Genomic DNA, 12,370 nt, shown 5'->3' with positions numbered 1-12,370 from the left:
CAGATTTCGTAGATAGGATAACTGAGGGGAACGTATACAGATGATAGAAACTCGCACGGAATTATACAAAGGTACTCGTACTTCGCTGAAATTTACTGATCTCAATCACGATGTAATGATCTTGAAGACGTTCGGGGCCGCGTAACCCAGCCTATCACGCGAAAAGCTATCATCTCGCTCGAGACTGTCAAACAATACTTTGTCGCGCAGCCAATCTAAGTTGTATGTGCAGAGGCGTGTCGACTTAATAGACATAGATAACGACAATAAAAACTTATGAGCTCACCAATGCGTTTGCACCGGTTGTACGGGAAATCGGCAACGTTCCAACCACCCATGACTCCTGAGGCTAGTGCTTCTCTATCAATTGCGGACCGTCTTACACGATCTTGTATCGACTGTGGTAGAGCTGAGAACTCAGCTTCCGTCAGCGCGTGTTCTGCGTAACTGAAGATTCGTTTTAGCGTCTGCCATAAGAGTACGAAAAGGACAGATTACACACTCCTTCCAGATCTTTTTACATATGTCTGATAAGCTCACGCCGTTGGGATTACTCACAATCGTACACCAAGGGCTCGTAGGACAGATAATAATCACCTCCGAGACCCGAGGCAAGGTTGCCACTTCATCCTTCATCATAAACTCTAGATCACTAGTGCGTGAATTAGGATTGTAGCCTTTGACGATCCCTGTAGACTTGCAAGTCAGTTGACGAATATCAGACATGGTGAACTAAACCCAACCGGTCAACAAGTTAAAACTAAGTTGGAAGCTCCTTAGCTCGTTGGTTAGAATAGGGTGTAGGTCAAGCTTCGGATTCAACAAACATAGCTAGATGAATTTTGAATTCATTTTTGACTTGGAAAGAATTTTGAGAGAGTAGTTGCGTGCCTCTGTTGGCCCTAGGATGGGTCCGTCTGGGAGAAGGGTAACCGATCTGGTTTAAAGTGCTCACACCAACAAGATCACTCACATGCAGTACCAGGAGCCCACTTCGTTCCCTCAGTCATGATGAAGACCGTCAGACAGCAGCATGTATAAACAAGAGCTTAGAGATAAACACAGACGGAGGAAAGAAAGGGAAACTGTTGCGAGAGAGCACAAAGGGAGGGGATATATATACTGTCCAGGGCACGTTGCTTGATCAGAACAGCTACTGAAGACTTGAACCAGTGCGGCGCCTGTTCTGCAAGATCCGAATAGCAGAGCATACACAATTGGCTGATCTTCAAGATCTGAATAGGATGGCAAACAATTTCTGTAGAAGGAAACAGCTCAAAGGTCTACTGTGCAAATACAGTGCGATAAGTTAAATTTAGCTTGCCGATCAGGTCGCAAGAAATTCAATGGAGAAGTTATTCATCTGTTCCAAGAATGTAGTTTATTCTTCCTGCTTGAGCGCTCGACCAGTTGCACGTTACTTCGCTACCAACGGGGCGAGGTAAGCCGTGATAGTAAAGGGAGGGAGCCGCACGTACAGTACACGGTTCCGCCCCCGTACTTTGTACAGGCTTGTACAGAATATCAGTGTAAAATATGAACGCTTTTTGACTGGCCTGTGGAAACGATTCAAAGGACTTGAGCATTTCCTATACACGAAGCCCCGTTGATTTCTTAAATTGGGTATCTGAGAGGAACTTCTGTAAATGATATAAACTCGAGCGGACTGTTATCGAGGTATTCGGACCACGTTGAAATTTACTGATTTCAATCACGACATAAGCATCATCTTGAAGACATTAGGAGCAGCGTAACCTAATCTAGCACGCGCAAATTCATCATCTCGCTCGAGATAGTCAAAGAAAACTTTGTCGCGCAGCCAGTCTGAATGGAATGTACAGAGACGGGTCAATTTAGTAGATAACGACAATAAAAAATATTATGTACTCACCAATGCGTTTGCACCGGTTGTACGGGTAATCAGCAGTGCCCCAACCACTCATGAACCTCGAGTTGCCTCGTGTTTCTCTCTCGACTGCGCTCCGCCTCACGCGATCTTGCATCGGCGGTGGAAGGGCCGAAAACTCATCTTCCGTCAGTGCGTGCTCCATATAGCTGAGCGTTCCTTTTAGCGCCTTCCAGACGTGAACAAGAAAGACAAATAACATACTCCTTCCAAACTTTTCCCAATATGTCTGACAGGCTCACGCCATTAGGATTATGCACGACCGTGCACCACGGGCTCGCAGGACAAATAATAATTAATTCTGTGACCCGTGGCAAGGTCGCTACTTCATCTCTCATTGCAAAATCTAGATCATGATCCCGTGAATCAGCATTATAACCTGTAGCTCTCCCTGTGAACTTGCAAGTCAGTAGAGCGAATATCAATTCTTACGAGCTGAACTCAACCAGACACCAAGTGAAAAACAAGATGGAAGCTCTGTAGCTTGCCAGTTAAAACAGGATGTAGCTCGAGTTTTGGATTCAGTAGGTATAGCTGATAGAGTTTTTAATATGATTTAGATTGAAAGAATTGAGATCGAAAGAGTAGTTGCGCGCCTCTGTTGGTGATAGCACAGGTCCATCTTTAGAGAAGGGTTACTAAACTCGTCCAGAGCGCTTACGCCACCAATATCACTCACAAGCGCTTCCAGGAGCCCACTTTGTGCCCTCAGTCATGATGAAGATCGTCAGACGGTGGTGTAAAAGCAAGAGCTTAAAGGCAGACACAGATGGTGGAGGGAGGAAAGAGAAATAAGATAACTCTGTGTGAAAGGGCACGGAGACGGGCGTCTAGGGGCACGTTGCATGATCAAAACGGCTGCTGAAAACCCGAGCCAGTGCGACATCGGTTTTGCAAGATCCGTATCGTAAAACGAGCACGATTGGCTGATCTCCAAGGTCTGAATGAGACGAAGTAGAGATTTTGCTGAATGACGCGTCCCATGGTCGTACTGTGCGAAGGTAGTGCGTTTAAGTCAAATTTACCTTGCCAGTCAGGTCCCAAGAAAGACAAATAACCTGCTCATCTGATCCCTACTCAGTTATTCTTCTAAATGGGCGCTTATCCAGTTGCATACCCTTTGCTTCCAACGGATTAAGGTAAGTCCCCGATAGCAAAGGTGAATAGAGCGTGCTCAACTTGCCTGAGTGGTTTTTCACTTTGATACTTTCAGTATTGTAATATGGTAAATGGTTCGGTAAATCCCGCTGCCAACGATCTGGTTCAACTGGTCTACAGAGTAACAAACTGTATAATTTTTTCTCCGAAATTTGCAGCAGGAGTCTCCTTAAGGGAGCACAACCTGCGCAATTGAGCGATATACACTAGTCCTTATTCACTAGTCAAACTATTTATGGCACTCATGACACTCCATTGTACACCACAATCCTCAAAGTCCTTGGTAGAATATGAATAACTTACACCGTTTCTATTTCTCCCCGTCAATAGCACTGTGCTGTTTCAATCAAAGCGTGCGAGTCCTGCGAGGTCGACGATGTCCGATGAACGAAGCATAGCAATTCAAACAAAGCAATGGCAAAGAGAAATGGTGAGTTCCTCTGTTCTAGATACAGTCAACTATAGAAGACCTCGCGAACCTATTCGCGCCAGCGTATCTTCACTATTCTCTTGCTCTTCAACAGCGTCGGCTTGTGCGACCTATTTAACAAACACGCGTATGTATTAAATTTGCTGGAGAAGAACTTGTCAGAAAGGACTTACAACTCTCAAAACTAACTTCTTGGAGGACTCTTGTAGCTCTCCGGCGATCACAAGTTCATCCAGGATCTAAGCGACATGCGACGTATAATGAATCAGAGCTCTACATAAATAGCAATTACTTACAGCGTAAGCTTTTTGGAAGTTGAAGATCCTGCAATTTCATTGACAATCGACAATCAATGGGTTTGTTCGTCGATATCAGTGAGAAAGCAAAGGCTCTTACAAGTCAAGCTCGCACACCTATCAACATATGTGGGTAACTAGTTAGATACAGCAAGTAGAGAGACGCGGAACGGAACTCACATTCCCAAAGTATCTATCCAACACTTCAACAAAACGATGGATAATCTCAAGCGTAATAAGCTCATTATCTCCCTGGCTGATTCCATTCACGAAGAACAATGAGGCGTAACGACGATATACGACTTTCGAGTCTATAGGCAACACCAAGAAATCATCACTTCAATCCCCGTTTCGCAGTGGCATCAAGTTGAAATTAAGTAACGCACCCTTGTATTCAAGGAAGTTACACATGCGCGTACGACGCGCAAGGACAAGCTGCGTGACGTCCTTGATAATCTTCGCCTTCGCTTTCGGTGGGAGGGTCGTGAACCATTTCGCCAACCGTACTTTACCTAACAACATAATGAAGAAATGAATATTCGACCGATGTTATAGCCGATGCAAATGAGTGTTCACCTTGACGGGAAACCAGCAAGATATACTCGATCATCTAATATTTTTTGTTGACATATGAGAATCATTGCGATATCTTAGATGTAACATTGTAAGGCATATATTTCAGACGGCACGTGACTGTATCATGACGATCAGCCACATGGGGCATTTCACAATTCCTTACCTTAAAAAATAACTTACATAATGATAAACATTATTTGAAATTTATTTTCCCATTTTTGACCAGCAAAAATTATAAACAAAATTTGTAATTTTCTTAAGACAAAAACTATAAATTATTTTTAATATTTATCTATTTGTAATATCTTTAAATAAATGGAAATAATAATCTAAAACATAATTTCAAAACAAAATTAGAAATTTTCTTTTAAATTTCTTTATTACTAGTACAGAGGAATAACAAAAAATTCAAAAGAAAATTTCTAATTTTGTTTTGAAATTATGTTTTAGATTATTATCTCTATTTATTTCAAGATTTCACAAATGAAGAAATGTTAACAATAATTTCTAGTTTTTGTATAAAGAAAGTTTTAAATTTTGTTTATAATTTTTGCTGGTCAAAAATGGGAAAATAAATTTCAAATAATGTTTATCATTATGTAAGTTATTTTTTAAGGTAAGGAATTGTGAAATGCCCCATGTGAGCGAGCCCTCTTGCTTCACTTCACTTCACGCATGCTGTAAATTCATTCGAACAGCCGCCACCTATCGCTGTAATGTCTTCTCGGCGGGTCACCAAATTCATTATCTTCAAAACCAAGGGAGCCAGTACAAATACATAAAACATCAAGTAGAATGACTGAACGGGTAGGAACCGCAGGATACATGGGATAAGTGGATCACAAACATGCTAAAGTATTATCAAATAATCGACAGAAGATGAAAGGGTGGAAAGGAGGGTACAGGTAATTTGCACTGCAGAACAACAGTTAATACTTCAAAATCAACAAGTCAAGAATAGGGTAGAAGTCTAAAAAAAACGTATTTAAAAGAGTGGCTAAAACTAGAAAGGGCTGTTGACTATATTCGACTTGCTTGTCAATTGCCTTGGAGGCGTGTTGAACGAAGCGCGAGGAAGCCTCTTAAGGCTCTTCTTGTTAATAGCCAGCACGTCATTCGACAGAGCAACAATCTAGGGGTGATGCGAGTAAGTAGTTTGGTTCTTCCGAATAACAACAGACACTTACAATCTCCTTATCGTCTCCAAACCTGAAGTTATCTTGGACGACCTCATCCTCGTATCTGAAGAAACAGTCAGCTACATCAAAGCGAAAAACTAAACTAAAATACATACTTCTTAATGGTATAAGCATCCACTCTACCCTTCTTGACCTTTGCAAAGTCCCAAGCAATGACATATCGGCCTGAAGATGTGACGATCGCATTCTCACTCTGTCCTTCACCTTGGTTGAAGCGCGCAGGGGTGAAAGATACTTCATGTCCCATATAAGCTACATGTTCGTTGTTCACCTGCAATCGCTTTGGCTGAGGTTTGGCGTCTGCTGGGAACGGCCGATCAAAACCAAGGCTACCTGCATATCGTCCTGCACCAATGAGCGTATCAATCACAAGCAGATATGTCTTGCATGTAGCAACAATCCATCGACCATCCGCAGTGACGTCAATACCAATGAACGGATCTCCCATCGCAGGCAATGCCGTCTTTGCAATCTTGCCAACGGTGTCAAACAAACGAATGTCACCCTTCTCGCTGGATACAGCAAGCTGACCAGCTGCTGTCGTCGTCACGTCCGAGAACGCATTCTTCGAAGTGTACTGCTTGTTCTCTGCCATAGTATTTCCGCCTCGGCCTCCCATCCTTGGGTCAATGCGGAAGAGTGCATTATGCGATGTACCGACGAGGGTCTGCTCCCCAGTCGTTTGCGAAAACTTGGACTTCGGAGCTATGTGATCCACTGTGATATTGTCGTCCACTTTCCACTCCTCGACTATCTTTCCATATTCGATATCCATGGCAAAGAGTGAGTGGTTCTCCCTCCCATCCAGGAGAACCATCTTTGCATCTTGGTCATGCAACATCATCTGTATCAAGTGCTGAGATTTTCTGTAAAGGATGGCATGATAACTTTACTCACATTCTTAGGTCTAAGTGACTTCATTTTCTTGAAGCCAAGATCCCTAATAGTAGCTGCATACTCGATCTTGCCCTCATCCGTGTGTCTAAACACCCCAATCTTGTCACCGCGTACGACAAACGTCCTGTCATTCTTGTGTCCGACTGTTAGCTGCGAGTTGCGTTCACCAGGTTCACCAGCAACTGCTGCAGCTTCATCACCCTCATCCTCGGACTCGGATTCTGACTGATCACTAGTTCCTGGATTTGTTGTAAGAAAACACTTCTTGAAGTTCAGTATAAAGAACTAACCAACGCCAAGCGCGTCTTCCACTAGACCCTCGTCCTCTTCGTCATCCTCCACATCTTGCATCTCCACGTCATTATCATAAGAGCTCAAAATGTACTCTTGTTCATCCGCCTATCATATAAACACGTCAGTATACCGTCCCTATTTCTCCTCAATCATCGAGTACGGACCTTTGCCTTTGCCCAGCTGATATGGTTGAGCACCTCATAGAGGCAACTACCCCATGCTTCCTGAAACTCTCTAAAGTCATCCATGCCCTCAAACTTAAAACACCAGCTACTCAGGACTCCGCCGCTGCTGGTGTGGTTCCATGTAAGACTAGCCAACTTGGCGCTCCAGCGTGCATTGAGATCCGACGTCAACTTGTGTGCAAATAATTGCTGGCCTTCAAGTGTGACCGCGGTGATGAGGTATTCGAAAGCGGAGGATGGAGACTTTGCGATGCTTCCATGAATGTCCGCCTGTTTTATAAAGTGGCCATCCTCTTGGTCCCATAGATAAAGTTCGCACTCCTTGGTAATAACGTTGGACATGGCAGTATTTGCAGAGGGTTCGCCGGTGACATCGAGATTCTTCATTGCGGTGGTAAGAGCGGAGTCGTCCTCAGAGGCCTTTCCCTTCGCTTTCTTCGTCTTTGTGGTATTTGTATTCTTCTTTCCCGAGCCCCTTAGCAACAAACAAAAAGATAAGATGCGTATCTAAGCGATAGACAACCATTGACGTACTTCCAAATGAATTCCTGTAGATCGGCAGGGGAAGCCTTATCGGAACTTGTCTTGTATTTCCGCTCATACATAGCCCTATAGACACACTGCACGAAGAGCTCGACAGTGGCCACGTTCGCACCAGTCGCAACAAACTCATACGTCTCGTCAACATCTCCGTCTAGGTCCCGCCAAATGAGCGTTGGCTCTTCGTCAACTTCGCCCGTGCGGAATTCGAGTTCAGTTGAAATCAGGAACACCAGGTCGTCGTCTACAAGGCCGATCAATCAGCAATGTAGCACCGCATATAGACTAGTATATGAAAGATACGTACTCTCATCTTCCTCCTCAAGAATGTCCTCTTCACCCTCTTCGAATACACGCGTAATCACAAGCTGGAAGTTGTGTTCGACGGATGGAGCCTTGCGCACGGTGGCCATTGCATCATTGTAGCTAAAATGAGCAAATTGAATGAGTACAGCTGATTCAAGCGCTCCGACACCACAATTCGCGAAGCAAGTACGTACATGCATTCACGAGAGCTGCGTATGTTACCCGGGCGAACCAAATAGAGTTGTCCGGATGGAATCTTTACGAGTTCTGGCGTATCTGAACCCTCTGCATTTCACGATGAGTACCAGCACGGTTTGAGATCTTAGAGGACTGTATACGCACGTAAGGAAGCGCCAAACCCAAAGACTAAATTAACAGTTTGTCAGTACGATATTTATTGGACATTCCGAGAGAGAGTAAAATGACGGTGTACGTACTGCGGCCGACGATGTTCATGGTGGATGAAGAGCAAGAGTTAGAGGCCTGCAATTTCGGAGTGCAGAAGTGGACGCGTCGTCGATCACGCTGCTACTCCAAGTTCGACTCATACCGTGACTATGGCTGACTCTGGCCCTTCGGGTACGAATGCAACATGTACTGCCTATTGTCCGAACGGCTACTTTAATTTATTTTAATTCTGTAGGAACCTCTTCAGGAGTCGATCCATTCGGCGCGCCGAAGTCTTTCCGTCAAACCGCAGCCGGAGTACGCCATACTGTTTCATGTTCTTACTAGGGCTAACCAAGTCACACAGAATTCGGCGTCCACCTTCGGCTCACCGAGTCCCACTATCGGCACGCCGTCAACTCCTTCAGCTGCGCGAATGCCACTGCGTACGAACCCCGACGCCTCTACACTCACACCAAGCAAGCGAATGGCTATTCGTGCGGATCCGACACTCGTGTCATGCTTTGACCCGTCAGACAAAGAGCTCTACAATCTCTGGGCACCGAAACAATGAATGTTTCATAACATGGTACTAGACAGCTTATACTTTTTTGTCGTCCACTAGAGGATCGGACGTTCACAGCATCAATATATTCTTTACGCCAATGTTATACAATCCAAAATAAATACTAAAAAGACCAAGAGAACAATTTTGGAAAGAAACACACAAGCGTATGCATGACATACGCTCTCGAAGCTACTGAATAGGACCCCCGCGAATCGTATTCACCAGGCTCTCCCAGTAATTGTAGTCTGCACCTTCAAGACCGCTTCCAATACCGGAATCACTATTCAATAGGTACGGCGTGTTCAACCAATCTGCTGGTCCACCGCTGACACCAGTGGACAAAGTGCCCCATTGTCCGCTTGACAACGAGTTATTATTTCCAACAAACTGATCAAGTGGAAGAGGCGGTGGGTTCGTGACAGCATTGCACCAATGGTCAAGCATGTTCTGTGCGCTCATATCTTCATTCTCGCTTGGGCTACCTGTTCCTACAGGCGAATGGCGTGAGCCAACACCACTGGTCTGCGCCTGAAGGCGTTGAAGAGTAGGTGAATGAGGTAATGGTCCCATCCCATTCGCCGAAACACCGCCTACGAGTACTGGCGGCGCGCCGCTGGTTGGTATCATACCCTTGGTAGTCAACGACGGGAACTGTCGAGTACTTGGAGATGCAGCAGCACTTTCACTGGAAGAACGTGTATGCTGGAGAGCACTGCGAGATTGCTGCAAGCTGAGCAATAAGTTTGCATTTGCTTGAGCGTCTGTGCCCTGATCGGCAGGTGGACCAGAAGACACGTCTCCAGTAATGGAACGTCGCGCCGCACCACCCTGTGATTTTGCCTGTAACGCTTTGTTCTTCAAAAGCTCGACTATTTTGAGCTCGCGACGTGTCGTCTCGTCAAGCTCGTCCGGTCCGTGTCCTTCGTGGTCTCTGAGGAATGTATCAAGGATAAGATGCATTATATCCGCCTCCTTGCCATTCGGCTCCAACACGAGGTATATCCCGCTGATCATCGCCGTCTGGAACTCGCGGTAAGCATTGCTCACCGTACGAAGAACGTTTTTGGATTGCGTCCTCCGGAAACTTCGACGAACGTCAAAGTCCATGATCGCTGCAGAGAAGCATGCCCGCCTAGAGCGAACATAGCGGTCCGAGTCCAGCCTGCGAAGGATATACGGTCTGTGCAGACTCATGCGCACAAAATGTATCTCCGTAATCAGCAAATAGCGGTGCACAGGTATGTAGGAGTATTGCTCTACGCGGTCCAGTGATGTGTCCGGGTTAATGGAGAAATGAGGCGGAAGGGTGTCGACAAACTTCTGGAGATCGTCGTCAAGAGCCAGAACCTCCGAGTAGTGATTTTGAATTCGACAACGCTGGAAATAGCTATGCATATCAATGAGCAAGGTTCAATTAACGAAACACGGCAATCGTCAACTCACTGGACCATTTTACCTATGATATACGCCAGTTTATGCCGTAGGATGACGAATGTCATCTTTGTAGGTTGTGAAAGTGGTGGAGCGGAGGGAAGGGGGACAAACGTGGAAAGATCTTCAATGTTTAAAGGTGGTTGTGTTGTCGTATACTCATCCTGAATGGCGTACGGGCGGCCAAGAACCATAGAGTAAGATCTATCCGCGTGATATAGATATGCCCTTTGAATTCGTCAGTAGAGTGGCTAGTAAACGCGAGCGTAAGGAATCACCATATTCGCCGTCGATATTCCGCCTGAGCAGGTTCCAGGCGCTGGATAGAAAGTTCACTTAGTATTCATATATTTTTATCCGTAGATAACAAACCATTCCGGCTGGATCTCGGTGAAGCCCAAGAGCTTGGGCAGTACACACCGCAGCACCGAGTTGGCTCCAGCACTCAGTAATTCGACGGTCAAAAGTTAAATAGCGAGCACTCTAATTTGCATCCGTTAATTGAAAGCTTGCAGTAATCACGTTATGATATGTGCACATACCAGTAACCGAAAGACCACCATTTCTAATGAATCCGGTTGGATTGCAGCCGCTACGAGTAAAGCACGTCGCGCTTTATGCAATATTACCAGTCAGTCTTTCAAACGGATCTTGAGAGCTGCGTAAATGCTTACAAGACCAATAAAAACGCGAAGATTTGAGTCTTCGCTCGTGAGCATTACCGCCGATATCTTCCGGGCACAATCGGACAGAAATAGCAAGGATTATGAAAAGGAGAGGGAGGAAACGAATATCATTCGGGTTGGAACCGACACCGTCAACAAAAAGGGCCGCATATGATGCTCTGAAATCCTGTTCTGATATTGGATATCGTGTCCAATTCCTATTGAAATGTAGCAATGAAACCATGGGTACTCAAGAGGAAACATACCACAAGAACTGCCAACTCACATATTTTTGAAGTAGTAGTCGATGAGAAGGTCGGTAAACTGCTTGGAAGGGAGCTCTTGCATGAGCTCGTGTAGCTTGTTTTCTGACAAACCACAGTCACGGATGAGACCTTGCAGAAGATCTGCGGCCGTTGGTTCTCCTGGTTGCAACAGTGGACTCTCCGGTTCGTTGTCATTTGCCGTCTGCGCATTTATGGATGTCTTCGATCTATTTGCACTTGCGGCATACTTCTGCTCGCGAGTCGCACCATTACTACTCGGTCCGACATGAGTTAGCTGTAAAATCCAGTTAATACCGTCAATTGATCATATTTTACTTCATTTACCTGCTCGAGCATAATAACAGGTGCTACACTCCCAGAGACACTGTTCCCAAACCATTTACCGCCCTTATCGAAGGTGCCAACTCCAATATCGCCGTCTTCCGCTTGGGATCCTTCATCGTCCGGAGTCAGAGATCTTGATCCTGCAACTTGCGAGTGGACAGATGCATCGACTACAGGGGACGATGGACCGCTAATCGGTCCGTTGGCAAACTGAGGAAGAGCAACTTCGATGATATGCTCTAAGCGAGATAGACGCGCATGTACGTCCTGATCAGACTTTCCCGGCGTGTACGCCTTGCATAGATCGGGCACTTTACGAGCAATGCACTATGGGTGTTTGCGTTAGGGAAAAGAAGCAAGCGAGACGTTCGGAAACTGACGTGAGAGCAAGGCATTTGGCGATCACACTGTATGCAGTCCTGTTAGTCAAAGCTGAGACTATTGCACTAGTGGACGGACCTTTTGTTTGCGTCTGTGACATTCACCGCAAGAATAGCTTTCGTATCGAAGGATATCAGTATGCTGACGCAGACAGTCTTATCATATTCTTTGCGAACCTCACTCGGGTGCGTGGCTTCTTCTTTGTGGCTTGGCCAGGCTGGTCTGGGTCATCCTTGGGCTTGCGCTTTGCTGAAGCAGAAGCAGAGTTTGGCGGGGTAGGATGCACGGCAGGCTGGATAGGCGGCTCTGTTTTGACCATTGCCGGCAGGTGGCAGCTGGGAAGGTATCAGTTGTCCACTGGGGCGGAGGTCAAGTCATGCAAATTCATTCTATTTCTTTCGCTCCTCGTGACCAAGTGACTCGGATTCGGCCCGTGGCTTATCGGCATTCCCCGCAACGCAAGGCACACTGTCGATCTCCCAAAACTCTAACTTACGCTCTTTCAACTTGGACGTTCACAATGCAAGCAGCAGAGACACA

General features: G+C 45.7%; 5 protein-coding genes across 5 annotated transcripts; all 5 read right to left on the bottom strand.

Annotated features, from left to right (window-relative positions):
* Nucleotides 1-105: 105 nt before the first annotated feature.
* FOMMEDRAFT_29783 (uncharacterized protein) lies at nucleotides 106-1,010 on the bottom strand (the record flags this gene model as incomplete). Its single annotated transcript, XM_007268211.1, has 4 exons — nucleotides 106-215; nucleotides 287-467; nucleotides 559-689; nucleotides 974-1,010. The coding sequence occupies 4 exons, from the start codon at nucleotides 1,008-1,010 to the stop codon at nucleotides 106-108; spliced, it is 459 nt and encodes a 152-aa protein (XP_007268273.1).
* A 701-nt stretch (nucleotides 1,011-1,711) lies between these two features.
* FOMMEDRAFT_135268 (uncharacterized protein) lies at nucleotides 1,712-2,622 on the bottom strand (the record flags this gene model as incomplete). Its single annotated transcript, XM_007268210.1, has 6 exons — nucleotides 1,712-1,824; nucleotides 1,892-2,055; nucleotides 2,111-2,297; nucleotides 2,353-2,440; nucleotides 2,503-2,528; nucleotides 2,586-2,622. The coding sequence occupies 6 exons, from the start codon at nucleotides 2,620-2,622 to the stop codon at nucleotides 1,712-1,714; spliced, it is 615 nt and encodes a 204-aa protein (XP_007268272.1).
* Nucleotides 2,623-3,523: 901 nt separating this feature from the next.
* Nucleotides 3,524-4,400, bottom strand: FOMMEDRAFT_89784 (Adaptor protein complex sigma subunit; the record flags this gene model as incomplete). The annotated part of the gene is made up of 7 exons (XM_007268209.1): nucleotides 3,524-3,604; nucleotides 3,668-3,733; nucleotides 3,791-3,818; nucleotides 3,891-3,907; nucleotides 3,971-4,101; nucleotides 4,177-4,302; nucleotides 4,367-4,400. The coding sequence occupies 7 exons, from the start codon at nucleotides 4,398-4,400 to the stop codon at nucleotides 3,524-3,526; spliced, it is 483 nt and encodes a 160-aa protein (XP_007268271.1).
* Nucleotides 4,401-5,083: 683 nt separating this feature from the next.
* FOMMEDRAFT_169201 (VID27-domain-containing protein) lies at nucleotides 5,084-8,243 on the bottom strand (the record flags this gene model as incomplete). Its single annotated transcript, XM_007268208.1, has 11 exons — nucleotides 5,084-5,498; nucleotides 5,554-5,608; nucleotides 5,661-6,409; nucleotides 6,463-6,701; nucleotides 6,753-6,861; nucleotides 6,921-7,416; nucleotides 7,476-7,725; nucleotides 7,789-7,907; nucleotides 7,982-8,072; nucleotides 8,130-8,153; nucleotides 8,225-8,243. The coding sequence occupies 11 exons, from the start codon at nucleotides 8,241-8,243 to the stop codon at nucleotides 5,370-5,372; spliced, it is 2,280 nt and encodes a 759-aa protein (XP_007268270.1). The 3' UTR covers nucleotides 5,084-5,369.
* A 601-nt stretch (nucleotides 8,244-8,844) lies between these two features.
* On the bottom strand, nucleotides 8,845-12,191 carry FOMMEDRAFT_169200 (uncharacterized protein). Its single transcript, XM_007268207.1, has 11 exons — nucleotides 12,007-12,191; nucleotides 11,909-11,945; nucleotides 11,830-11,856; nucleotides 11,450-11,776; nucleotides 11,125-11,399; nucleotides 10,848-11,056; nucleotides 10,716-10,786; nucleotides 10,546-10,656; nucleotides 10,452-10,492; nucleotides 10,186-10,401; nucleotides 8,845-10,129 (listed from the first exon to the last, which is right to left on the bottom strand). The coding sequence occupies exons 1-11, from the start codon at nucleotides 12,147-12,149 to the stop codon at nucleotides 8,932-8,934; spliced, it is 2,655 nt and encodes an 884-aa protein (XP_007268269.1). The 5' UTR covers nucleotides 12,150-12,191; the 3' UTR covers nucleotides 8,845-8,931.
* Nucleotides 12,192-12,370: the final 179 nt, after the last annotated feature.

Source organism: Fomitiporia mediterranea (genome assembly GCF_000271605.1).
Source record: "Fomitiporia mediterranea MF3/22 unplaced genomic scaffold FOMMEscaffold_8, whole genome shotgun sequence".
Taxonomy (NCBI): domain Eukaryota; kingdom Fungi; phylum Basidiomycota; class Agaricomycetes; order Hymenochaetales; family Hymenochaetaceae; genus Fomitiporia; species Fomitiporia mediterranea.
This window is presented reverse-complemented; position numbering and strand designations above follow the sequence as displayed.